Genomic DNA, 26997 nt, shown 5'->3' on the forward strand with positions numbered 1-26997 from the left:
TAACAACTGCATATGTAGTTGCAAAAAAAAAAAAAAAATGAAAATTGTCTTTCACAAGGAAAAAAAAAAAAAAAAAAAAAAAAAGAAAACACAATTATGTTTGCTAGGCAGGTAAATGGACTACCTTACAATTCTCACAATAGCCACAGCAGGTGAGTACACAGAGTTCAGCTGGAGAAGCAGAGATCATCTAGTGCTGAAAATGCAACTGTTCTTGCTGCCTGAACCTCAGATATCATACCGATGACAAGTTTGATAGTCCTGGTTTTGTACTAACAAAGCACTATGAACTAATTTATCTCAGAATACTACCATGAAATACAATCTAATTTTTCACCCAATACTGGTGAAATGGAGGTAGCAAAAGCATTGATAGTTAAAACACTATWTTCTGACTATCAGGCATGTACTCTAGTCTTACTTTGGTGAGAACAAATATTTTTTGCAATGAACTGAACCCACCAGACTCATCATGTTCTGTGACCACACAAAAGTTAAGAACATGACCGCCAAGAGTCACCAAAAAATGAGAAAGAATATTTTCTATTTTTGCCAACAGAGATGAATACCATTACTACAAAACAGGAACTCTGATGCTTAGAACATACTAATCTTTCTGCTAAATCTCAGTTGTGAAGTCATTGTGAAAACAGCTACGCATCTTCTATGCTCATCAGATTAATTCTGGCTACACATTACGAGGTCTTACCCAAACTTGTCTTTTAAACTGATAGCTAACACCGGTATCATCTTCCCCAAAAGTGTATTGACCCCTCTTTCAGCCAACAGACACAGGACCTTTGTGATCCTGTGTGGGGTTTGGTGTGTGGGATGGCTGTCATTGCAGCTAGAGGAAACAATATTAGGAGTACCCCCTCTCCAAATTTATAGTYGCCACCCAGGCACATAAAACCCAAAGAAGGACAAGGCAGCAGAAGCAACGTGCAAGAGAGAAACAGTGAGGAAAGAAGACTAACTGCATTGGGCATCTTAAGCCTGTGGTTTTACAGATTTAAAAAAAATGCATGAAAAACTGCAAGCATGGGAAGAATTTTACAGAAAGAAGAAGATGGCATAAGTGAAAACTGTTTCCACAACTGGAAATGCTGTCTGCAGTGCTGTGGGTGAATCTGTGTGCATAAAACATAAGCATTCTGTTTTGCCTTTATGAACTGCCTCTATTTTTATTTCTAACAGCTGCTTTTCACTCTCACAACATACTGAACTGTGCTCCTTCCACTAAAAGAGAGGAGAAAAAACAGCTACTAATTTGTCAGAGGAAAAAAATAGCCAACACAGTAATTAAGAGCTAGTAAGGAATGAGCATGGTTGCTTCAACACAAAATGTTTTTTCTGATTTCCCTGGAAAAGGTGCTATGTCTGGAAATAAATAACTTGCACAACAACACAGAGAGTCTCTATGCTCCAATGCTGTATTCTGCAATCTCAATTTGGGGTCAGTCCAGTTTGTGGGAAGGASGTTTGTACATCAGCAATGAGCCTGACCCTGATCAAAGACTACAGGATGTTCAAAGCAGCAAGGAAAACAAGTCAGTCAGGCCCTGTGTATAATATGGGCTAAATTAAGCAAAGTTGAGACAAGAAACCCATGTTGAACTTACCCTTCTACTTGTTTCCTTTACCTGCCACTTGACATCTACTCATAAAAATACAAAAATTCTCGGGATATGAAGGTCTGGAAACATATGTTAATGAGCAGCACTCATAGCTCCATGACCTGCAGGCTACCTGGTCCCAAATGTGGAAGGACAACAACAGAGTGGCCATCCTCAGGGAACATAAGAAAGAGAAAAGAGAGTGGCAGCCTCTACAAAACCCAAAGGTGGAAACTACAATCATGTGACCCAAACGTCATCACCTACTGTCTGTGCAGGATGGAGCAGAGGCAACAGCAGCCCTGCAGCTTTCCTTGCTGTGTCCTTGAATCCAACTCCCTGTCCTGGTTTACCACTTTCTCACTGCCACCCCCACCACTTAGCTTTTGGAAGAGGACTCACACCAGTCAAGAGCTGAAGCTAGAACATCTGACCTGCTTCTAAAAGATCTCTACTGAATTAAAGTGTATGGGTGAAAAACTGCTTCTCTGAAAGATCCTGATCTAGATAGGGAGACGTGTCAGACACTGTTGGGTCAAAGGTGAGACAATGGTGMCTTTCAAAATCTCCGTGGGTGACCAGGCAGACCTCAGTATGAAAGACAAGGACAAAACAATAACTTGGGAACATTTCACTTCCTCAGGGAAGATCAGCCAAATACACATTCTGAACATCTCTAGGATATACATCTCTAGGATATACAATAATCCCTTCCTGTCAAAGTATTTCTAACACACCCAAGACAGCATTCACAACACAAATGCCTTCTCCGCAGAAAATGTGGCAGCAGAAACAGTTTTCATGAAAGGAAAAGTATTCAGTATTGAGAGCTACTTCAAATAGAATAGGTTCAGCTTCTGTAAGAAAAGAAGCCAAATATCCACAGATATTTTATAAACCTACAGATTTGGTAACATACACACATCCACAGACAGAGAGAGGCCACCTTCCCAGCAGAATTAGAGCACTCATGGTTCAATGGGAGCAAGACTTGGAGTCTCAGRTTTGACACAGAAAATATACATCTGGGACTCCTATGCAGGCAAAGAGCAGACTAAGAGTATGACCATTACACCCTCGCTACCTTTAGACACAGCACTCTGCACAGCTGCAGCACAGAGCTGCTGCTCTGCCTGCAAATGCCAGTACCTACAGACCTCACTGAGCACGCACTTTCAGCAGCAGATTTTTAACGCTTTGGACGGATGCTGTTAAGAAACAGCACTGGCAGCAGCCATTTACATACATCTCATTCCTCTTGCAGCAAACAGRAATCTCTTCAAAGAACAGGAGCCGCGGGGTTGATACTCCCAACGCTGCCTTCAGAGGGTACACAGATGCTGTCTCTAACCTACAGTTTGTTGCTGCTCTAAGGATGCACACCAGATGCCCCTCTTTAAGAAATATAAACAGAAAATGGGACCATATATTTTAATTCTTGAGTGTCTCAACACTGATGGATTAAATACATGACAGCATAAAAATATCGATCATCTTTCCTTCAGGTGTTCTTCTGGGTTGCCATTGCTACCAGAAATGTTGAAGAACGAAGATCTGAATGAAATCATTTTCTCCCTCAGATGTGGGTTTTTTTTTCCTGTCTATGTAACAGAAGTGATCTAACGTTTAATTTAAAGTGAATCAGTAAAAGAAAATAGCTCTCGGTCAGGTGAGCAAATCCTCTGAAGAACAGAATGCACAATGCTGTCCTGACCTGACCTGATTTCCCTGAACCCAGAGAAGTGAACCTGGTGTCTCATTTCACCAGTTTAGTTTCATGCAGATTTAGTGGCTACACCTATATGAAACATGAGTATAGAAATTAAAGCAATCTTAGGAGCAGATAAGAATATTTGTTTAACATGCYTCAATTGCACTTTAAAACATTTTTAGGATTTTATGCAAAAATATATAAGCAGCAATGATTCCAATTTAGGACCAAAATGACTTGCAGTCTAAGTGGAAAAGAAAGCACAGAAAATGAAAAAAAAATTCTTCTTTTTGTTTTGTAACAATTCCTTAAAACTTTATTGATTTCAAAGGATATTGTTCACAATTCATATGTTGTTAGTGAGGGCAGAAAGGGACTTGCCAAGCTGTGAATTATCAACTTATTTCCTTCTTCCTGTAGGGAGAAAAACTCCCAGAAATGCCAGCGTCACTGGCAGACTGACACACATGCTATTCGTTTATGTGTTACCTATTCCTTGAATATTGTAAGTATGAAAATATGGCTATGCCTTAGAATTTTTAGTTTCTGTATTTTCATGCMTCTGTATTATTGTACTTCTCTAGTACAGTGCTAAGCTCCTGCTCTCACATCTTTAGACAAAACAATTCCTTTCTGAGCCTGAATCCAAGGACACCTCGCTGCCTCAGWGCCTCAAAATATGTAAACAACAGCGAATTGGTGGAGGAGCAAGTTTGGGGTGGTTGATACCATGACCTGAAGATACGATTGGAGAATTGAGGCCTAATATATTCATAAGACAGAACTCATAATAGGTGAGGATCTCATGACCCAGTGTCCATTTTGGGTGTAGCCTCAGGATCAGGAGGCTTTTGTCTGCTCTAATGTACCTGGAGGCCTATTAGGCCTGTATTAAAGTTGTCTATTCTCATTCTCTTAAGTTTGTCTGGCTTCTGCTTTAGGTAAGCGTGATTTTCAGGCAACATGACACAGATTTTGGCTGGGCTCAAGGTAATTTTCTTCACAACAGCTTGTATGGTGCTGTGTTTCAGGTATGTGGCCAGAAGAGACCAGAACGACTCTTGCATGCAGGATTGAAGGAGACTGCAACAAGGAGATGGCAAAATACCAAAAGGGAATTCATATCCCTCAGAAAGATATTGAAGAACCAGTTACACAACAAAGTTGTGGACCTGTTGGAGTGGGTCCAGAGAAGGCCACAAAAATCATGACAGAGCTAGGAGCACATCTCCTGTGAGTACAGGCTGAGGGAGGCAGGACATCGGCCTGGAGAAGAGAAGGCTCTGGGGACACCCTGCTGSAGCCTGAACAACACCTGAAGGGGGCCTATGAAAAAGACAGAAAGTCACTTTTTACACAGGAAGATAGAGCTAGGAAAAGGAGCAATGGCTTCAAACTAAAAGATAATAGGTTTAGATTAGGTATTAGGAGGAAAGTCTTCACTCTGAGTGTGTTGGGGCACTGGCACAGGCTGCCCAGAGAAATGGTGGATGCCCCGTCCTCAGCAGTGTTCAAGGCCAGGCTGAGTGTGGCTTTCAGCCTTTTGGGACCTGCCTATCTTGGGACAAGAAGCTATTTAAGGTCCAGTCCAACCCAAACCATCCTACAATTTTAAGATGACCAGTGTTGGTAGCACAGGGCTATCCTGAGTATTGCTGTCCAGAGCTGACACAGCACCAAGCAAAGAGCCTGGGGGTGGGCAAGAGTGGAGGAGGGGGCACAGCCAGCATGGCCAACCCCAGGGGACTCTGGCTGGGGCCAGCAAGGGACTGGCGGTGGTCTGTGGGGCCCAAGTGCCCAATAGGGTTCACAGGGACAGCAAAAGGAGGATGCTCCTAACAGTACAGGCTGTGAACTCAGATTTCATGCAGCAGATTTATGTAAAAACTTAAAGTATTTATGTAAAACTTCAAATATGACCATATGTACTTTTCTTATCTCCCTTCTCCATTTTAACTCATGCAGGTCCCAGCTTAGAAGGAACWTTGAAAACCATTAATGATAACATGTTTTCAATGATAACCAGTCTTGTTTAAGGTTTTATTTTTGTAATAGTGTCACAGCTGCTTTTAAAATACATGTAACATGACCAGCAACAAACCCACACCCCACTGTGGTTCACACAGTCCCAATGCACTGCAGACATTGTTGTGAATTCTTATCTGATCATTCCCTGCAGTAATCTCTTTATATGAGTAAATTTATGTGAATCTGGATTACAATCCTTATTTAAAATCCCATTGACAGATGTTACACACAATACAAATGCTTCATCTTTATGTGTGCAAATATGCAAGTATTTAGTTTTCAGACAAGAAAGTATTTTAATAAGAAACCCACGCTATATACACCCAAATGGTTTTGTATAATTAACTCAGTTTTAATTTGCTTGCCTGAAACGAAAATGTTACTTCAGCCAGGAGTTAGATGTAGTGATTATATTACTGTTTGCAATCACACTCACAAGCTATAGGGACACAAATTAATTTAAATCCAACTTTGAATCTGATCATGTMCACCATTAAAAATATCCCATGACTTTATCAAACCGTAATGTTYAGAGGGCACTTCCTCCAGCAGTTTATCTTTAGTTTTCTTTTCAAAAAAAGTAAAATTTAAAATGGGCCAATTATTTCTAAGAATGAGCCTAATGAAGACTATCTTTTTACACWCTTATTTGCAAGACCTGGAGGCCTCAAGCTTTACATCAAGAACTTGATGGTAAGGGAAAGATGATGTTCCCAGTATCCATCCATATGGGCTTTTGTCTACAATACACACAGATAAAACCTGTCTCATCCCACACAGCAGCACTGAATACGTATACACTTATAGACTGATTTTTACTCTATTTTATTGTTGTGTAGTTAATTTTCTCCCTAAAGCATGAAAATTTATTTTCCCTTCATTCCTAGCTATTTTTATTATTTCAATATGGAATGCTACATTTCTTTAGAATGTAACACATTCCTCTCCTTTTCTCTCAGGAGTGTTACTTTTTTCCCCCCCCCAGACACCATCTTTCCTCACACACTCCYATTGGTGGCATTTTGTCTCTGACTCAAGCTCTCACACCTATCTTTCCATTTCCCCTTCTAAATTATGAGTTTATCTCCTTGTTGCTCCCTCTGCCCTCTCTACCGATAGCCAACCATCTTCAGGTCCCTCAGTTTCTCCACTGCCATCTCCCATTATTCCCCTTCTGTGCCCCAAACCTGGCTCTCAATCAACAAGGCAGCTCCAGCACACACTGGTTTTGTCTGTCCAGGCTGAGTTCCCAAGTCAGATTTCCAATTTGTGTAGCTGCTAAAAGGTGTGAGGCTGGGCATGAGGCAATGAAAAATCATTATTCCTGAAATGTCCCAAAGCACTCCAACAAAGCCAGGGACACCCCCTGATGTCACTAAACCTTTTAATCTGTAGATTTTGCAATGGAATGAGACAACAGCATTCACTGAGTCATGAGACATTCACCAGAGCTATATTAGGACAAGACTTGCATAATCATGTTGCTTTAAAATTGACGTAGCAGTATTTCTCATCATCGAGATCCACAGATGTTCGTGCCGATGCAAGGGTACGTCACCTTGCCTCACGCCATCAGACATCACTTTAAACACCATTTCAAGTACCTGAACGCAAGTACATGCATTCATTGAGTTCATAAGCTACATTATGTCATCAGTGCAATATCCAGAAAGAAAAGCTCATCCACACCTTCTCCTCCATTATCTCTGACCTTTTTTAAATATACCATCAGAGAAGGAGAACACACAACAGCAGAAATTGGTTTTAAACCATGCTGCACCAAGGCAGCCTGAGGTCAAGTTGTGAGAATGAGATATATCGATTTGGAGGTCACAATACACAGACTTTACCAGTGTGGGGGTAAAAGAAAGTAAACTGTTATTTTCTTTACTGATTAAATACACCAAGGTTGTGAGTTCCATCCCCATATGGGCCATTCACCTAAGARCTGGACTTGATGATTCTTGTGGGTCCCTTTCAACACAGAATATTCAGTGATGTAATRTGTGAAAAATATCTTAGATGCCAAAGGCCGGATGTCACAAATCTCACAGAGAATATGCTGGAGATGCACTGGCATTTTATTCCAAACACCACAGCGAGGCAAAAATCAAGTATTAAAAGATGGTTTTAGAGCAACATTCCATTGAAAAACACAGGAACCTATGTCAACTGACATCAGCTGAGTTTCACCACACAAACAGAACTCTTTATCTGACACAGGAGACAAAAGAYTGAATGTTCACTAAAAGGTCTTTGACATCTCCATTCCTAACCAGCCGTGTTCACCTAGCACTACATTCTGCTCCACAGCATTTATCCAAGATGCCAGCATCCAAGAAGCCTAGAAAATCAGTCACACACACAAAATCCTTACAAAAGGATTTAGGGATCCTGAGCCCAAAGTTTGGAAATTTCCAAAGGTAAATAATAACTGACCTGACAACACAGACATTTTAAGGAATTTTTAGCTATTTTCACACCAGTGCAGCCTAATTGTGAGGCTGGATTGTGCAGTCTCACAGGTGGGAATAGAGAAGGATCATATGCTACTGAATGGAAGGGAAACACTGCCACAAAACATTTAGTCATATTTTGAAACAAAAAGGGTTTGCAAAGATACCTAATGCTACATGACTCCAGACAGCAGCCAAGTACCTAAATTCCCTGGGCATGTAAGTCCTGACACAAGCCTGGCAGCCTGTCCTACTGGACACCCCAAAATGTTCACCTTGCAAAGCCTCTCCTCAGCATCCTGACAGCCCTACCCACAGCTGAATCCCCACACTGTCAGCTCCAGTGCACAGGAAAACAGAGAGAGGCCAGCACACCTCGCAAGACAGGTGCTTTAACATCTAAGTTCCACAGTTACCCTGCAAATTATTAAAAGACCAGTAAGTTTCACTGACCCAAATGTCCCACTGTCTTCTTACTAGTACATTGGCACTTGCTTGGCATGATTATCCATCTTCACTGTCAGTGGAAAATAAAGTTTTTCTAGATCTGATTTTAAAAGATGAATGTTTCTACATGCTGTTTCTTAAGACACCTCGGCAGGCTCATTTGCCACTTTACTAAATGTAACTGTGAAGCAACTGGTTATGAAATAATGCAAACTAAATTTCTCAAAATTAAGTTAATGACATTGACCATATGAAAATATGAAAATTATATTAATTGAGGAATCAGAGAGTACCTTGAGCCTCTGTAAATAAACATATATTAAGCTTAAACATATAGGTGTTTTTTAGCTAAATAGATGGCCAAGCAGATACACTGGGTAAAGTTCTTGGAGTGTAAATAAAGTCAGTATCATTATTTCAGCTTTACTGCAGATACAGATATTAAGTCAAAAAATAATCGAAGCAATCTGAATTATAAATGGAATTATTTCAAAATTAAATTTGGCCAAAAGTTAAATACTTGCCTCAATTACTGCAATAAACTGCAACTGGAAAAAAATGAAACAGTAAAGGCCGAAAATGACCATATAAAAGAAACTAAACTGTGCTTTCTTTTCACTTAGGCTTATGTAATCTCATCAGTTTACACAGTCCAGAGGTGGAGAGGATCAGGCTGCATGTAGAAACCTTTTATATATTCTGTTTCAGTCAACATAATGATCAGCAGCAAAATGAAAATGTTTCTGTGATGATCTCCTGAAACTTATCAAGCACAACAATAAAAACCTCAGCAGTTCTGACCAATTGACTTCAAAATTGAAACAATATAGGCAGGAAAGTCCCCACATCACCCCAGCCCACTCAGCCTTCACCTCACCAACTAAGGATTTTTTCAGTACAGTATATTAGGTAGTTAATCATGAGCATATTGCAATCATTAGACATTGAAATCACTGAAGTTTGAGAGCTGTAAAGGATTCTCACTCACTCAGTAGCAGCTAATGTCCCAATCATTGGCATAATGTGCCACTGCAGAGCCATGGGCTGCATCCAACAAGGAACTTCAGAATACCAGGGACAGAACAGCTCAACTGTTTTACCTATCTGAGCCTCAAATGCATTTCATTCAGATGCATAAATTAGTACTTTTTGAATTTTAATCAGCAAATTTGAATAAAGTGTGGTATGGGTCATTCTCAGCCCTTCAGATCAAAGCAAGGAAAAACCTAGCATTGTACCTCTTAAGGAAATAACACTACTGTAACATGCAACAAATCCGGCTTCAAACTCCTGCCAGAGTAATTTACTGCCACTAAAAATACATGACATCTCAGAAAAAAATATGAGGTAAACAGATTAATGAGAAAAGAGATATTTTCATTATCTTTTATGGTATATTAATTGTAGATGAAAGTAGACAGTAAAAAATAACATCTTACTCTGTGTCTTTGCTGTGCAACACAATCTCTTTAATTAAGATGCCTTCCCCCACACAGGCAGACTTGCATCTTACACTGACGAAACTCAGAGCTGAATGTCGACCTGTGCTCTTTCTCTGCCCTACTTCCTCTAGATTTCACTTCTGTAGTCCTTCATGTGACAGCAGCAGCAACAAAAAGGAAACAGCAAACCTCTTCCTGTGACAAGGATCTTCCACCTTCAGTCACACGTTATCAACACCCTAAGTGACACTGCAGAACCTCTGCCAGCCTCAGGGCCACTGTGACAACTTAGCAGGGAAACTTAGGGGAAAACCTATTTTCATGCATATTTAAAAAACACACAGAGATTTGAACACAAAAAAAATTAAAAAAAAAAAAATTAAAAAAACCCACTTTATTATGAAGAGCTCAGATGTATTCAGATCTATAAATCCTCTGAAAAAGGACAGAATGCTATTGAGAAAGGTGACACCACTTGCCAAAAATCAATGTGTGTGCACACATTGGATATGGTCTGGAGTGGCTGCATATGCTGCAGGTTGGTTCATGCTAGATTATTGCATAAAATTAGCAGTGCCAAAGATATACTCTCTGCTTAGTTCCACTGCAGCAGCAAATATTTTATGCTTAACTTGAAGGACTCTGAGACCTCAGGGAAGCAGAGGTAATAAAAGAGATCTGTAATCCTTCTTCAACTCCTTTCTTCCCAAATTTCACTGAACTTACAGAATTCCTTCCATTAGCCTGGCAAGCTGTTTGCTGGCAACAAAAGGTTTCCCAGATTATCAATATTATTCCAGTGAAGTCCATGGCCCGCCCCTCCAGCCATACTTACTGGCACACAACCCTGGCATATTTCCTGAGCCCTCCTGTGTGCCAAGGGCACACCTTACCCTTCTGCCTATGGGGCTGCTGATCTGCACAACAGGCTAACCTGGTTGTCAAGCTTGGCCCTTAAACAATCACAGACACTCCCAAGGTCTCCAGACGGCACTAGTGAAACTCCATGTCAGGTGTGCGATATGACATGTAATTTATCTGTGACCTACACTATTATAGATCAAAGCAGAATCCAACCAAGGAAAAGCTCAACCATGACACAGAGCAAAACGTCATTGTCAAGCAGTTCTAGTACTGACCAAATACACAAAAATAATGTTGTGATCGCCAAAGTGAGTACTGAGCACCTTCAGTGTTCAGTGACAATTAGGAGCACCATATACCTAATGAATTGTGCATTGTTACTGATGGAAATACCACATTTCCTTTATTTATAAAATAGTTACTGGAGAGAGATTCACAAAGGTCCAAAGAGCTTGCTCTTTAAAGACTAAGGAGCCTGTAACATGAAGAATAGCAAACCATATAAAGCAACATTCCATTTATTTGCCTTGCTGTTTTGCGTTTTCTATAATACTTGGAAAATACAACTTTTATTGGTTCAAGCTAAAATGCACTCTTAAACCTGYGCAGTATCTACAGTTAAAGATCTGAAATAGATCCATTTCTAAACATCTCTGTTTAGACTTACTTAGGTACAACAGAAATAGCAAAAAAAAACCCAGCTTAAAAAGACATTTAAACCTAAACCTGAGCAAAAAAACTCAGGCAGCAGCTGCAATTACTTCAGCATTGATTTTCTGGTTTTTTGGTTTGTTTTTTTTTGTTTTTTTTTCCCTGGCCACACAGCAATGTACATGTGCATCCGTTATTCTGGTGAAATGTCCAAAGAACTAAAACACACCTTTCAGAATCTGTATCCAAACTGAAGACAGCTGGGAGATAGGTGGACTACAGCTGCTCCGTGTTTTTAGCCTTCATGGCACACTTGTGTAACTCCGACTGTTTCACGTCTGTCTGCTTCAACCACACARACACAGCAACACAGCAGTTTTTGTCAGAATAAATCAGTGTGCAGAGCACCTCTGGAAAACTAAAGGCTGCAAGAAAGAAGGAGGAAACTGGCAAGATGGGAAGAAATAGGAAAACAATTGTAAGGAGACCATGCTCCCCAAGGGCACAGACAAAATGAAAATGGCAAGGCCAGAGTTTTGTCAAACTTCCTCYAACTTCTGCAGACTGAAGTCATCATTATGGCCCAAGGGGGAGCACACAGGTGGTATTTTCTGTGGGATAAGGTCTTCTTTGTGCTGGAGATATCCTGTGAGACCACCATCATTGCAAACAAACTGGTCAGTGCTTTGCCAAGTTCAGCTTAGTACTGAAAACAAAAAAAGAAACCAATGCAGGGTCTTGGCCTTTGCTATGAGTTGTACCACATGCAAACCCAAGACTCAAATGTCACACTGCTGAGAACATCTCTTTGCTGTGCTGGAGAATGTCTCAAGTCCCAASCGCTTCAGTCATCTCTGCACCATTTCGGTCTTCACCCCACTTCAACACAAGCCATTCCTAAAATCATGCTTTACATTTTACTTTATCAGCCTCGATGAAACTTGTCCTTAGTTGTCACCCAAAATACAAACACAAACTAATCATGCATATACTAAACTTTTCTATTAAAAGTCAAAGAAGATAACATTTATATTTAGCTTTGCTCTATTTAAACTTCTTTAACAAGATGAATATAATTATAGACGGGTCCGCAATGCTGTAAGTTGGCATGACTTTACCAAATTCCATGGCAATTTGTCAATTTAAATTAGCTGAGAATACGGTAATAATGTTACATCACAAAAAGTACAACAGAGAAGTAACTTGGGGCTAAATAAAGACAGGAATATGCTGTAAGCAGCCAGAATAAGGGTAAAATGCTTATCAATACCAGCCATTTATGATGATCCACTCAGCAGTTATGTGAAAAGTTCTTACATGCACTGAGGTATGCTGCAATATGCTTTAGAAATTGTCATGCCACCCAGGACAGGCCACCTTTCACAGTGGTCTTGCAGCCAAAAGACCTGACTCACTGTCCCACTGGCTGATTATGCCTTATTAATAGGTGAAATAAGTAAAGACTGTAGACAGCTTTTCGTGACCCCAAATGGTGATCAATTTATGCCCTCCATAAAACCAAGAGCTTTCGTACTTTTTATCCTGACTTATTTAACTACAACTCCTCTTCAGGGATAGCAAATGCCTAATCCTTGGGAGTCCACTGGGAGGCCAGTATCTTCCACACTCCATGCCTGCCTTGAAACCAGACAGTGTGAGTTATAGAAGGTATTTACCCAACATATCTCTTTGTGTTGTCTTTGGCAAAGGTCAGTTTTCAGCTGAATTACAGGACGAATGTGTTTCTCCATGCCTTGAATAAAGGCATACACTTCAGTGAAGTAGTATTTTTTAATACCTAACCATTGATGTTTAAACATTGAAACTGCATAATAAGCAATTATTCATCACGGGAGGGATAATCTAAAACAAGTAAATGCTTATGAGTAAAATATAAATTCTGGCACAAAAAGAGCTTGGAGTCTCCCTGTGCTTGCYTCCTCCCTATCTGTGATTCACAGGGAAAAAGTGATTCTTCTAATTCACYATACCCAGATAAAACCAAAGCAATATTAGAATCACTCACAACTTGCTATTTTAAAATAGAATGCTAAACCAAACAAATAAAATGTAACAGCTAAAGCATAGAACTGCAAATGTCCTTAGATTACACAGCAAAATAGCTTAACAAGAACTAAACTGGGAGCTGCTAAGCTCATGTGATTTCATTGAATGCTTTGACCAACACTGAAGTTTTCTGTAAAAATTCCATCAACAGCTAAACCTGGCACATGTAGAAAGCAGGACYGTATACCAAAAGACTGCTCTTGTGATACACAGATATTAAAAAAGAGTAAAAATAGAAGTGTGCATATCTGTTCACTAACAGCAACCTTGCATCTTTGGTGATCTGATGACTGTGACTCCTTTCTTGGTATTCTAGAGGTCAATGATAAGCTGATTTCAACTTATTCTGTTGTTCTGAGTTAACAAAACTAGTGTGTGCCTAAGGAGATTCTTGCAGAGGTTATGTTCCTCTTGTTGCCACTTAAAACATATCCAATTCCACTATTCTTGTCATCCACTGATAAAACAGTAGTCCTTCTTCGATGCAAACCTACAAAATCCTACTATTGAAATTTTACACCAAGCCAAACAAGCTTTGTTCTTCAGGATGGTTAAAAATCTTCACAGCAAAATAACATTTTTACATTATACCTTCTTAAAAGAACAGAATTAGTTACATTCAGTTTTCAGCTGTAACTCTACTAGAGCTACAGCCATGTATGAAAGAACTCATGTAATATTCATRGAACTGTATTAAACCAGTAAACTACTTTATATAATTCCCCTGACTGTAAGGGAAGACTATTGATGGTGTCCACATAACTGCTGCAGTAAAGCATAAAACAAGTATGTTTTCCAAAAGTCTTTAATACTTTAAGGTCACATTTTTGGTCTGAAATATTGTAAAACATATTTTTCCTATGTTTTCACTGTTTTGCACAAATACATACTAGAATGACCAGCTTTCACACAGTTTAAATGTAGTCAAAATCAGTATAATCCTTTTGGGTTTTTTTCCGCGGAATAGCCCTTGAGAAGAAACCATAATTTTTCTTTCAATTAATGGGTTATACTTACAAAAAGATCTGGAACCATTTTCAGACTCAATTAAAGAATTTACACTGATTCTGACTGAGTGACAGATAAAGAGGCTTTTCATGTGGTCCAACAAATTACATTCTTAACAGAGGAGTCTGTGACAACTGGGTTTTCAGATGCTAGGGCTAAAAAGACAGAAGAGGAGCAYGATTTTGACAACTGGCCATCTGTCTGTGCCCTCAGCAACATTAACAGCCTGGTAAGAATGCATGAAACAGAGCTTTTTTCCTGGGATAGATTGCAGCTCTCCAACCATCCACATAAGTAATCAAAAATGAGAATACGTGTGCAAAGATGTCAGAAAACAGAACTCTTGTTTTCATAATTCCCCCCACTCAGATGAAAAAAATCCCTCAAACTGCCATCCACTATGAGTAGCCAGCAGGAACTCAAATATTTGGCAACATCGCAGTGGACACAAGTGAGCCCCATCACATGAGGAGAGCTACTCTAGACTTACACCGCCGCAAATCGGATCAAGAAGGTGACTCTCAACAGTACTTTTATTACAATGAAATGCTTCATTATCTTAACATCTTTATCAACTCCAGACTGCAGAAGAGCATCCTAATTATTTTCGTATTTTACTGTATGTGTGATTATTCTGGGGTGAGAACTCCCTATCAAAGCAAAATTTTTCAACATTAAGGAAGAACAACAAGAATGAATGATTACACACACACATACACAAAATATATAATTTGCAGAAATGCTAATGAYCTGAAATACTGTATCTAATCCACAGACTATTTCTTCTACTTCAGAGCAAGCAGTGTCTGTCACAAACACTTTACACCTTTTTGGGTAGAAACATGACAGCTTAATGATGGAAAGTAATCCTGTCTTCGAGCTTGGCTCCTAATATGAAAAATTCTTATCTATAAATTTAAAACAGAAGACTTACTTAAARCAACAAGATTTGAAGATGGCAAGCTCCACAGGGTGAAATGCAGAATGCCACACTGAAAGGAACTTACCCTTTTATTATATACGATATACTATACCCTATACCCTTTTATTATATACCACTTTCTACAAATTATATGTGACCATACCTTGCATTTTATTCTGGCAAACAGTGTATTTAATTATCCAGGTGACATACTGTTGCCTCTTGTATTTCTGATCAATGCCTCAAGRCTGGAAGGAAACATATGGAGGGTGAGCTAGTTCCTCTGATCTTCCTCTTTGCCCTTAAATTCCTGGCTCCAGATAGGCTCCCACTGAGCATTACTGACCTCTTCCCTGGAACAAGTAATTCAGCTCCATCCTAATTGCCAGGATATGCCACCATCTTCCACGGCAGACAGACGACAAGAAAGGCTCACGCAGGTGCTCTGCCTTCAAGGAAGCTACAGAAAGGTGCTCACCCCTCAAAACTGATGCAAGGCTGCTTTCTGCCTGCTGCCTCACATGAGTGTGGACAAGACCACGACTTGCTTGGATGCCCTTGCAGTAGGGGAACACAATTTCTGATACAAAGCTCACAGGAGATAATGGGTCCTCCCAGGAGAACTCTGACTCGTAAATGCAACAATTGCCCCTGTTCCTTAGGCAAGGCTCTTTCTTGCTCTTCCTCCCATAGAAGTGGGATGGATGCTCTCTTGTGTGAGCATGTAGAGAGCTGCTAGAGGAAGGAGATGTTAATTCTGTACCTTGTTCAGTCTCTCTTCTTTCAGCAAGATTTTCTATCTACTGCTGCATGGGACAGTAGACTTATGAGTCAATTTTATGCTGTTAAAAGGAGCTCCTTTTCCTCAGATCAGGCATACTCCAGGAAAAATCTGTAAAAATCTTCACCCTCCTGTAGCAAGGAGGACATAAACTGTCCTCTTTCATGGGATTTATTTAATGCCCAAGCAGAATTATACATTGGAGGGTTTTGGATTTTTTTTTAATTTACTTATATTTTATCCCTTTCTTAATTTTAAATTTAAGTGAACTCTCCCAGCAAGTTTAAATTCACTTTCACTCTAGCCTGCTGAAACTATTTTGACTGGGGAGTGTTTAGATTCCCACTCAAATGAGAATTCACATGCTACAAAGTAAGTAATCCATAAAAAAAAATATGCCAACAGGTATCTTCAGCGCTTCATTTATGAGCAATGAAAAATACGGGAAATTAGTAGAGACTAACAGGAAAACCCAGACATGGCATTATTCCCAATACAGAAAAAAAGTGATAAATTAATTTTGACAGAGTGAACTCTGCTTTCAAATTTATTTGTCTTATTACATTAACACTTTAACAGTGACAGCCCAAAGGTTTATTTTTAGGTACTAATATGTTAAAATATGTGATGAAAGTAGAGAAAGAAGTTACTGAAATTGTTTTCTGTAAAGACATTCAAACGCTCTTCCCAACTCTGTGCTGGGAAAACAGTTCATACATCTGTATGACAAAAACACCTGACCAAAAATCGTGATGCTTTTAAAAAGTGCAACCCATCTTAATACCAAGACTGCTATGTGGTGTGGCAGCTTGACACTTCTGAAAACCAGACCATTTATTTAAATGCCTAAAACCACATTTTTTTCACTGAAAGGTAGAGGCTCACAATCAGAAGTAGCTGTTTTTAGTACTGGTACAGTGGGCAGCTGAAAGAGGACAGCAGCTCGCTTCACCAGACCAGTACAAGATCGCCACATGCTCTCTGTGAAGGGTATGGTTTTTACATGATGCAACGATGGGGACAGAGCTGACTTCAGACTTGTTAATGGCAAGGCAAGACGGAGTTGTCAGACACAAACCCAGCAAAATAAGGCAAGCTCAGTGACACCATGAGTAGAATGGTGGTGATTTTGCTTTTCACAGTCCCGAACATTACACTTAATGATGCACTTTTTTACTGTTGTGTTCTATTAGCTCTCTTTTTAGCATGAGTAATTTGTTAAATCATACCGACTGAATTGCTTGCAGTACTTATCAAGAAAGTATATATAGGAATGYATGGGTAGGTTTTATGTACATAATGCACAGACACAATATTAGAGGTAGTATAAAGTTAGAACGAAGGTACACTGACAAATGTTCATAGAATGAAAAATGCTTGTTTTAGAGAGATTTTAAAACTGCAACTTTAATAACTCCTGACCCAAAACAACTTTTTTAAAGTACCCAAGGCTGTATTCAACATTACTTCATCTACAGAAYCTTTAGTGAAGAAATGAAAATCACAATTCTTGCCATGTTATTTCTAAGCTAGATTCCCATCTCATACTTCAAACTCCTCTCTCACAGAAATGATGTACAATATGGTGTAGTAACAACAAAAAATGTTAAGCCATATTTGACAGAAAAGTTAAAAATGAAAGATGTAGAAACATCCATTCTGAAATAGCAATAAACAGACAGCTAGGTGTAAGCTGTATATCTAGTTTTCACCCCTCTCTCTTAACAGTGGATTTTAAGAATGTAATTACCTACTTAATAATCTGCACACAGTTACACACAGCCATCAGCACCAGGAGATGAAGTGCTTGCACATCCCGTCCAAGGCTCTGCATAAAATTGATTACATCTAAACTAAAACCATTCAGAGCAATGAATTCCATTAAAATCATGTTCTAATCTTCATAAGTCACACTTTTACAAAGACTTCCATATTATGTAAGCTACCACAGTCTCCAAAAGGAACAGTCCAACCTYGCCTTCCCCATCCTTGCACAGCCAGTAAGCACACAGCCATATAATGAACCTGACAGAGGATCTGGGTCCAATCCAAAAGACGCTAAYAATAACTTGATGATTTTTGAAATTAAAAACAAAAAGAAAAAAAAAAAAAAGAAGTTCCATTTTGGTGTTTTCTGTTGGACGCAATTATATCTTTTAGTTTAAAAACTGTTTTCCAACATTCCCTACATTTTACATAAATTGAACACACTATCAAGATTAAGACATGTGTCATTTACCCCAAACACATTTTTCTTAACATTTTTGGTACTTAAGACTTCAGTGTTATCAGAGTTACACCAGAATTTCAAARTTCTCCACCAAATGAAAATCTCTCATGCAAGCAGTTTTATAAATCTGCAGAAGCAGAAATAGAGCGTACCATGAAAGGGGAGAAAAAGGTTATCTATAACCATTTATTGTCAAGTGGTTCAAACACCTAGTGGACATAATGTGCTAAAACTTCAGATGGCTGTTTTCATCCCTAACTATAAAGCTGCAAGCAATTTTAGTCACTCTTTTAGTAGCATAGTTCCCTATCTGAAATGCTTTACTACTGCRAGGGGGAAATTAACTCATCATTTTACATGAAACCTTCTAACACTACAACAGCCTCCTGAATAAAACACCAAAAGATAAATATTCAAAATCAAAACTGTTTAAGATAAGCTGTAATTATTTTAAGCAAAAAYAAACAAATACTTCAAATTTCCCTGCTTTTTCAGAACTGCCACTGTTATCATCATTGTGCTGAAGTACAGAAGGCAGAACATAATTCCGCTGCATGAACAGGAGATGAGAATTTTGCCAGCAAAATTAATCTGTATGKTCAGGTGTTGTCTAGTTTATTTACAATACTCTGCAGTATTCGATCTCATTATTTGTTCTCACRCACAACCTTACTGTCATTGTCCTTCACTGCCAATGAGAATTAAGAATGTATTTGAATGAAGGGGTATTTCAGGACTCATATGATGTCCTTGTTTAGCCTCAGGGTAAAAAAAAGGCAGGGTGAGAAAAATACTAAAAAGAGAAAACATCTTTTTTTCAGGACAAGCACTGTTTCTATGTAAAGCATGTCAAATGACATATAAAGTGAAAACAACTTTAGGACATCATGCATTTTTATCTGAAAGATGACAGATCAGCAGATCTGTTCAGTCTGCATGGTTTCTGGAGGAGCAGTGTTTCATACAGGGGCAGAAAAAGCAAACTAAGGATCCTTTTAAAATGGAGAACTCAACATGTTCACTATTTCATAACAGTTTTAGGTCCTGCAGGAAAAAAAAAAAACAATCTAATAATTTAAAAAATTTCTTATACATAGAGTTAAAGAAGAGTAAATCTTGCACAGTCACAGCACCTGATTGAACACTTCTTTTCATAAGAAGTCAAYCTACTTATTGCTTTCTGACAATTAAATTAAAAATTATTAAACTGATAAACAGTCTGCCCTCTATTTAGTGCCCACATCATGCACAAAGATGTCCTTTCACTAATAAATTGCTAATTACAAACTTCCCAAAACAGGTCACATCTCTGCAGTGACAAACAGATCTAATAATTTGGAAGTATGAACACAATGCATTTTAAGAAGAAAAAGAAAGTGCAGTGAAATACAGTCTAAAAGGATTATCTGAACTGTTGCCCCTCTACTATGGGTTTACAAGTTAACTCAACAGAGGCAATAATAAATATCCTCTGGATCAGGCCTACCTATTTGGATGGATCCTGCAGTGCGTATGTACTACCTTAATATTCCAAAAGTACTTGTGCAGGAAGAGGTTGTACAATCAATGCAAGCAACAAGGGTAAAATCAGATAAAGTCTGAGAAACTGTTCCCAAGAAGAAAAATCTCACACAGATAAACTTAACAGTTTGAAGGAAAAAAAAAAMCACAAATAAACYGTAGGTGCTCATAATAACTGAAATAATACTGGTGCACTGACTTCTATAAACTCACCCTGATGCATCGCAAATGTAGTTCCAGGTTAATAAATTATGATCTCTGATAAACAGACATAATGAGCACTGGAGGCAATTATATGCTGAGGAAAACCTAGAGAAATGTTTARCTTGCTAGTATTGTCACTTGCTAAAGATTCCTGCCTCTGGAACAGAGTGCCTTCTTTCAAGGGCTTCTGGTCTTCCACGTAACCACTAAGGCTAACCCGAGGCCATATTACACACTGACCTTAAAAAAAGTCTATGGGAAACAGAGAATGAAAAATAYTTAGTTACAGGCATGACTAATGAGTACCAAAGTGCAGAAATCTTCCTTGGACACCATTTCTACTCTTATCCATTCCAATCTTTTTTTTTTTTTTTTGTTTGAACATCCATTCAATGAACATCCACTCCTTTGCCCATTACTCTAATGTTTGGTTTCCTGCGGATTGGAAAAACAAAAGTCATTGGGCTGAGTACCTGAAGCAACTGGACAAGGCCCATTGGTGGATGTGTCCATGCCCATGATCTAAAAGAGGTTTTGTCATGTAGGAACTATTCCTGAGTGCAACAATCAAAAAACGGTGTTACCACTCAGGGAGTGCACAGCTGCAGCAGTGTCAGCAAGAAAAAACTCACACCCAAGGGCCAAAAAGAAGGTCCCAGGATGACACTGTGCTCTCCTAAACTGTTACCATGTGCAAGTCACTGCTGTTGACCCTACACTGGATACTTGTCCAAATGCTGCACACATTACAGTATAGCTGCTGCTCCATGAGAACCTTCTCCAAGAAGAAACCACCAGACACCTTTGATGTAAGGACCTGGAATGTTGCTCYGAACAGTTTTCACTTCACACACTTTACAGGAGTGCTTACTGCCACTCAGTACATCACTGTACACCAAGAACACTTCAAAACAACTTCCTAAATCACAATATTAACAAGCAGGGAATACAGGGAACATGAAACTCTTATCTAAAAGGACACTTTTTGAATGTCCTTAAAATGTGAAAAGGAAAGTGAAATTTGAGTGTGCTCTGAGTAACAACCCACTTTCACCAGTTTCTGTACACATTGTGATTGTTTCCCAACTGTGTTTGAACCATCAAGGTCCTGAGACTGGTTTCCAGTGAACCATTTCCKAAGCAAATGCTGACCCCTGTTAAAATTCAAGGCTGGGGAATGTAAGGACCTCTTCCGTTTCTCATTGAGCAAGCGCCAACAGTTTGTTTCAACATTGATAAACCAGTTTGTTTGCCATCAGTTATGCCCTTAGGCTTTTCACTTGATTCAGCTAAGAAAATGGAAACAAAAGATAAGTTTCACTTCCTGCTTTCTTGTTGTGGTATTTAGTTTAGAGAACAGTGCAAAGTAACTTTCAAATTCAATCATTTCAGTTATATGATAAACAGTATCTCTGTTAGATAGTTTTTACTGTATTGATTCAAAGGAATCTACTCCACAGCAGGTACTGCAGAGTAAAGCACACCTTTATCAAAGCCAAGAGAACACACAGGGGTTTGCAGCTCCATGTATGTGTCTGACTGTAGTTCATTTTACACAAGCTTTTATACTTTTCAATTCTGGCAGGCCCTCATTTGTTTGCTCATCTAAAAGTTACAATTTTAAGGGATGGGGTCTTATGTAATTTGTAGTTTCTTTATTTTAGGGTGGCATACACAGTAAATAGCTTCTATCCAACATATTCATCACATTTACCTAACTGGTACTGTGCTTCTCTGTAACTGTACTTAATTGATTAYGTTCTTCTATTTTCTACCTATTAAAACAAAATTTAGGACTTTGCATTTTTCTAGCCTTTTACGACAGGTAGCATGCCTCTCCCTTTTTCTCACCTTAGCCCACCCCAGCTAGTTCCCTTCTTGCAGAAGCATTTATAGTTAAGGGCAGCAGTTAATATACCTCTCCCTTCTTATCATATCCCTYAGCCCACCAGGGCTAGGCCCCTGCTTGTGACAGTGATTACCATTAAATGCAGCATTCAGGCTTTYAGTTTGTGTTAATTCACACCTATTCGAAGGTGCTTACGTCAAGTGAGGACTGTGTTTCAGTATCAGTTCTTTTGAAACTGTCTTTTAAAACCACACCAAAACAAAACGTATATTCAAATACGAAAGTCAAAAGTGTACTACAAGCAACTTAAAAATACAYTGAGTCTCAGATACTGGATGAACTATTTCACGTCACTGAAAATGACAGAAGTTGTCCTTTCCTTTGGTAGGAAGTGATAGGGTACTGAGGTGGGAAAACATTTTTCTGAGCAATCATGGAGCCTGGGGACCATCTGGGAGTCTGGTCCGACAGCCAGATCCCAAAGCACAGAGGGAGCATCGCTGGCTGTGGGAGTACTGCTGCACTGATATGTTCATTTACAAAGAATAAAAAAGAATGCAGTACTTTAATGTGATGTACCCCAGGAAAGAAAAACAATCGACAAAGATATCAGACAAACTGAATTATTAAAAAAATGAAGCCAAAAAATAAACACAAAACTTTTGCCTAATCAAATTTTTAAAACCCAGCTAAAAGAGACCAAGGTAGCATTCATTTACTTTTAACACCTTATTAAGCAAATGATAACCAACAATCAGGGAAAGGAAAAGAATGTGTTCAAGTTCTACATATATTTCCTTCGGAAATAGACAAATACAACAAATGCTGAAACATATTTTGAAAATGCCTACTTGTACAATCCAATTTATAACCACAAGCTTGGATCAACTTAAAAATAACATTTAAACTAACATTCAATAAAACATTTTTTAGCCTTTTAAGTTATACTGACATTTAATTTAGTGTCTCAGTGATTTAATTTGGTCAACTGCAGACAGCCTTGAATCTGCCATGGTACCAAATATGGCTCTCATGCATGGAAGTAARCTGCTGATGTGAAATTTGGCCTATTTGTTATTACAACCTTTTCTCAGTTTTTTAACACGAATTAACTTTACACACATACTGATGTCTTTGCTATGTTTCTGTCAGGTTTACATACAGTTTGCATATCTACAAAAATTGAGGAAAAAAGACAATGAAGCTTCACAGAGAAGGACTCTAAGGAAAGAGCCTGTGACAACTAGGATCGCCTTTCTGATCACCTCTCTCCACACTTCTTCCTCAGTTTACGTTTGCAGGAAGGCCGATTATTTTAATGATCCTTCTTGCAAAAGATAAGGAAACAGRAAAACCTGCCACGTTATTGAACCACAGCATTTTACTGCCAGCAAGAAATGGACTCATTATTGTAGAAAAAAGTACCTTTTGGAGCCTCCAATATAGGTGAAGGTAAAGGTGGAGTCTGAGTACCTGAAATCTGAAAGACAAAGAGCTCCTTTATTACAACTTGTCTTTATTTTGGCTGAAGTAGCCGAGGTTTTTACGGACCAGCATTCAGCTCCCGACAAGGGAGCGATGCAGGGGGAACCGGGGTGAACCAGAGGAAATGCAGCATCTCCCCCCAGCCCCTCGCAACAAGTGCCCGGTGCTATGGCAACAGCAGGGAATTCCATTGTCACACACGGCAACAGGCAGCCGACAGCCGCGCTCCTGCGACGGCTCATCGCGACCGGCACCGCACCGGCACGGCCGGGGCACCGCGCATCCCCAGGGGAGGGCGGCAGGGGCTGCTCGCACCGACAGGGCCCGTCCGCGGCTGATGTGCCACCGGCCCGGGGCCGGGGATCAGGGCAGGCACCGARGGCGGCAGAGCCCGGCCGCCCGGGAACAGCCGCGTAGCGAAAAGCCCCCGTGCTGCGCACGGCCGCGGGCTGCGCCGGGCACGGGCTCGGAACCAAGCGGCCACCGCCACGCTCCCCGGCTCGGGATGCCGCCTCCCCACCCCGCCCGCCCCTTTCCCGGCCGGCGCCCGGTCTCCTCTGCCCTCACATGCCCTCGGAAGGAGAGCAGGAAGACGGGGTCTRAGAGCGGCCCCGCGGCCGGGAACGGCGGCGAAGGGCACGGGCACGGCGGCAGCGCGGTCCGGGGCGGGCGCGGCGGCGACGGGAGCCTCCGCGCCTCCAACCTGGCGCCCGGGGACAAACTCACCTGCAAACAGGCAGTCCTTCTCCGCCTTGCACTTTTGGATCACAACGTCAATATCCTTCTGAATCCTCTCTTGTCTTGAACACATCCCCATGAAATAAATCCCAGGGGAAAAAAATAGCAGCCTTTATTTCCACCCCACCCCACCCCCCGCGCTGCCAGGTTTTTTTTAAGATTGATCCCGAAAGAAGGACCCCGGGGCTGGCGAGCAGAAAGCTCCTCGGCGGCCCGGAGGGATCCGTTCGGCCGGTTGGAGGACGTTGGAAGAAGGCGGCGGGAGCCGATGTTGTTTGCCCAGATGCGCCCGCCCAGATGTGCCGCCGCTGCCGGCAAATGGCAATTTCCTCACAATAGATCCAGCGGAGGGTGGCGGCGGCGACACGGGATCCCCCCCATCCCCCCACCCCCCCCACGCCCTCTGGGTTTTTTGGGGTTGGTTGGCTGGTTTGGTCTTTTTTTGGAGGCGAGAGGAAAAAAAAAAAAAAAAAAGGGCGGAGGAAAAAAAAAAAAAAAAAAAAAAGGGCGGGGGGGCCAAGGCGACCCGGCCGCTGCCGCTCACATCCCTGCCCCTCCCGCCAGCAGCGGCGATCGCCGCGCAGCAGCAGCACAGCGCGGAGAGCCGGCGGCGGCACCCGCACCCGGTCCCTGGCGGCGCGGCGGGGCCGGCGCTTGCTGCAGCGACGCCGAGCCGCAGACCCTCCCCTCGCTCCCGGCCCGGCACGTACGGCCCCCGCCGGCTCCCCCGGCGGAGGCGGCGCGGGGGGAGGAAGAGGCGGATGCACAGAGCCGCGCGGGCGGCCCGGGAGGCGGCGGCGGCGGACGCGATGGTCCCGGCCTCGCCGCCGGCGCTCGCCCCCGCCCGCCCGGGCCGCGGGCACAGGCTGCCGCCGCCTGCCGAGCGTCGGAGAAACGCCAAGAGCGAGTGCTCCGGGCGGCGGGGCGGCTCCCCGGCCGCACCGGGAAGGAAGCGAGCAGCGCCGTGTTGCGCAAGGCCGGCGGCGGCGGGGCGGGGGAGAAGGGCGGCTGTGGCGGCGGGGCCCGCTCCCCCTCGCCCCCCCTGTATCTGTATGAACGCCGTCCAACGCCGCCCCTGCTGCGAGCGCTGGGGCTGCGCTGCCGAAGATGCGCCTCTTCCGCGGCGGCTGCGGTCCTGACCGGCACCGCGGGCGGAGCTGTGCCCGGCCGTTCCCGGGCAGGACAGCCCGGCAGCCACCCTTGGCCGAGCGCTGTCCCCTGCCAGCCTCCGCCTCCGACCTGTCCGCGGGTGAGCGTGCCCATGCAAACAGTAAAAGGAGGATTTAGAGCCTTTCTGTGACCACTGTGGTGTTCATCGCAAACCTCGCCTCTCATTCTTCAGTAAAACTCTCAGATCCAAGGGCTTCGGGAGAGGGCTCGGACAGTCCAGTGCCTAGCAGTGGGAGCTCATCCAGGCTACAGGCTTGGGGCACTGGACCAGAACAAGTAATGACCGTAATATAACTTGGAAGGAATCATCAAGTCCGCAAAACCAACTATTTTGTCATCCAACCATTTTTTCATATGCTTATATTAATAAAAMTAGGTCTGAAGGTAGTAGAGTTGATTACAACATTGAAAGAATATTCACAAMATTCAGTTTTTATGTATTCACTCTGTTSTAAACAGCTCCTCTGGATTATTCATTCTTGAGCTCAGTCGTTCTAGTGGGTGGGTGGATATTTTTTTCTTTTAACAAGTCTGTATTAATCATGTATTATTGATTTCTAACAGGGAAGACAAACACAATATTTTTATGAAAGATTAAAAAACTCCATAATTTTTCCTATCTGTACGAGAAGACAGAAAGGAACTTAAAATCCATCACATGATGGATTTTCTACCTCTTAAGAAAATAATTTTTCTTTGAAGGGAGACTTTTAGATGAGTTTTCTGCGTGGAAACTGTACAAGATTGCTTTTCATGTTAGTATCCTTGGGTAAAACTTGCATACAGTTAGGAATAGATTTTTTTTTACCATAAAAGCTTACACTTTTCTCCTGCTTAACATGGAGCACCTGGCTAGCGCTTTTCAACAGGAGATTTATATGAAGAGGTTGTACTGGAAYCCATGGCAGGAGGCTTGGAACTAGATGTTCTTCAAGGTCTCTTCTAAGCCAAACCATTCTATGGTTTTATGATTCTACTCCGCAGGACTTTTCCAAGGCATACAACAATTGCCACTGTAGTCAGTATAATATGATAAAACACTGTCATTCTGTCAAGTGATGCAACACTGGTTAAGAAGTGATGCTTTTCTTGTGGTGCTTTTCTAACTATTCCAGCTAGAATGTCAGCAGCCATGTTTACTGTCTTCTCCTTAATCACAGTTAGAAGATTTAATCAGAATTTGATTTATTCTGGTGGGGTTTGGGTTCTGAACCTTGTAGTGAAAGGTCTCTGTTATCCCTCCCAGGTGGATCAGGAAAGGGAGAGGTTATTAGCCAGTTGCAGGATATTTATGCTGACAATTCTGCTTACAGCTTATTCTAACCACAGGGTTCTTCACAGTGTCATGTCAATTAGCGCAATTCTTGACTGCCTTTTTAAGCCTCAGACTGTTTTCATAGGCTTGGTAACAGTGAATTGAAAAGTCATCCACAAAGAAAAAACACCATGTTCAAGAAAGTTAATATGGTTGGCTTCACAGCATCAACTGAATTGATCAAGAAGTCTGAAATACAGTTGGTTATTTATTCTATTAGTTTTTTGTTATTGTAAGTAGCTCCTAAATTCCTCATTTCTTAGTCAATTTGGCCCTTGATTTACCTGATGGCTTCAGTACAATTATGGCAGGAATTGCTGATGTCAGTGAGGAAAAGCTCAATCATAGCCTGAGGTCTTYCATTAAAATTTTGAGAATAAGATGTTAGAAAGTCAAGGGGGATCCATAGAATTGATCCCTAAATTTGTAAAGATTGACAAGCTGCTGACATCCAGGTACCTTAAGTGTTACTGCAGAGGTATCTGTATGCGT

The 26997-nt window shown here is 41.2% G+C and overlaps 1 protein-coding gene across 1 annotated transcript in view; it reads right to left on the minus strand.

The window, feature by feature from the left end:
- The window catches only part of PARP8 (poly(ADP-ribose) polymerase family member 8), a 114945-nt gene extending 90547 nt beyond the window's left edge, over positions 1-24398 (minus strand). The window contains exons 1-2 of the mRNA XM_057371809.1: positions 24009-24398; positions 23223-23277 (exon numbers count right to left, since the gene is read on the minus strand). Coding sequence (XP_057227792.1) covers positions 23223-23277; positions 24009-24099 — 146 coding nt within the window. The 5' untranslated portion in view covers positions 24100-24398. The remainder of the gene's footprint in view (positions 1-23222; positions 23278-24008) is intronic.
- Positions 24399-26997: the final 2599 nt, after the last annotated feature.

Source organism: Malurus melanocephalus, unplaced genomic scaffold, assembly GCF_030028575.1.
Source record: "Malurus melanocephalus ecotype Western Australia unplaced genomic scaffold, MMel_1.1 scaffold_158, whole genome shotgun sequence".
Classification (NCBI taxonomy): domain Eukaryota; kingdom Metazoa; phylum Chordata; class Aves; order Passeriformes; family Maluridae; genus Malurus; species Malurus melanocephalus.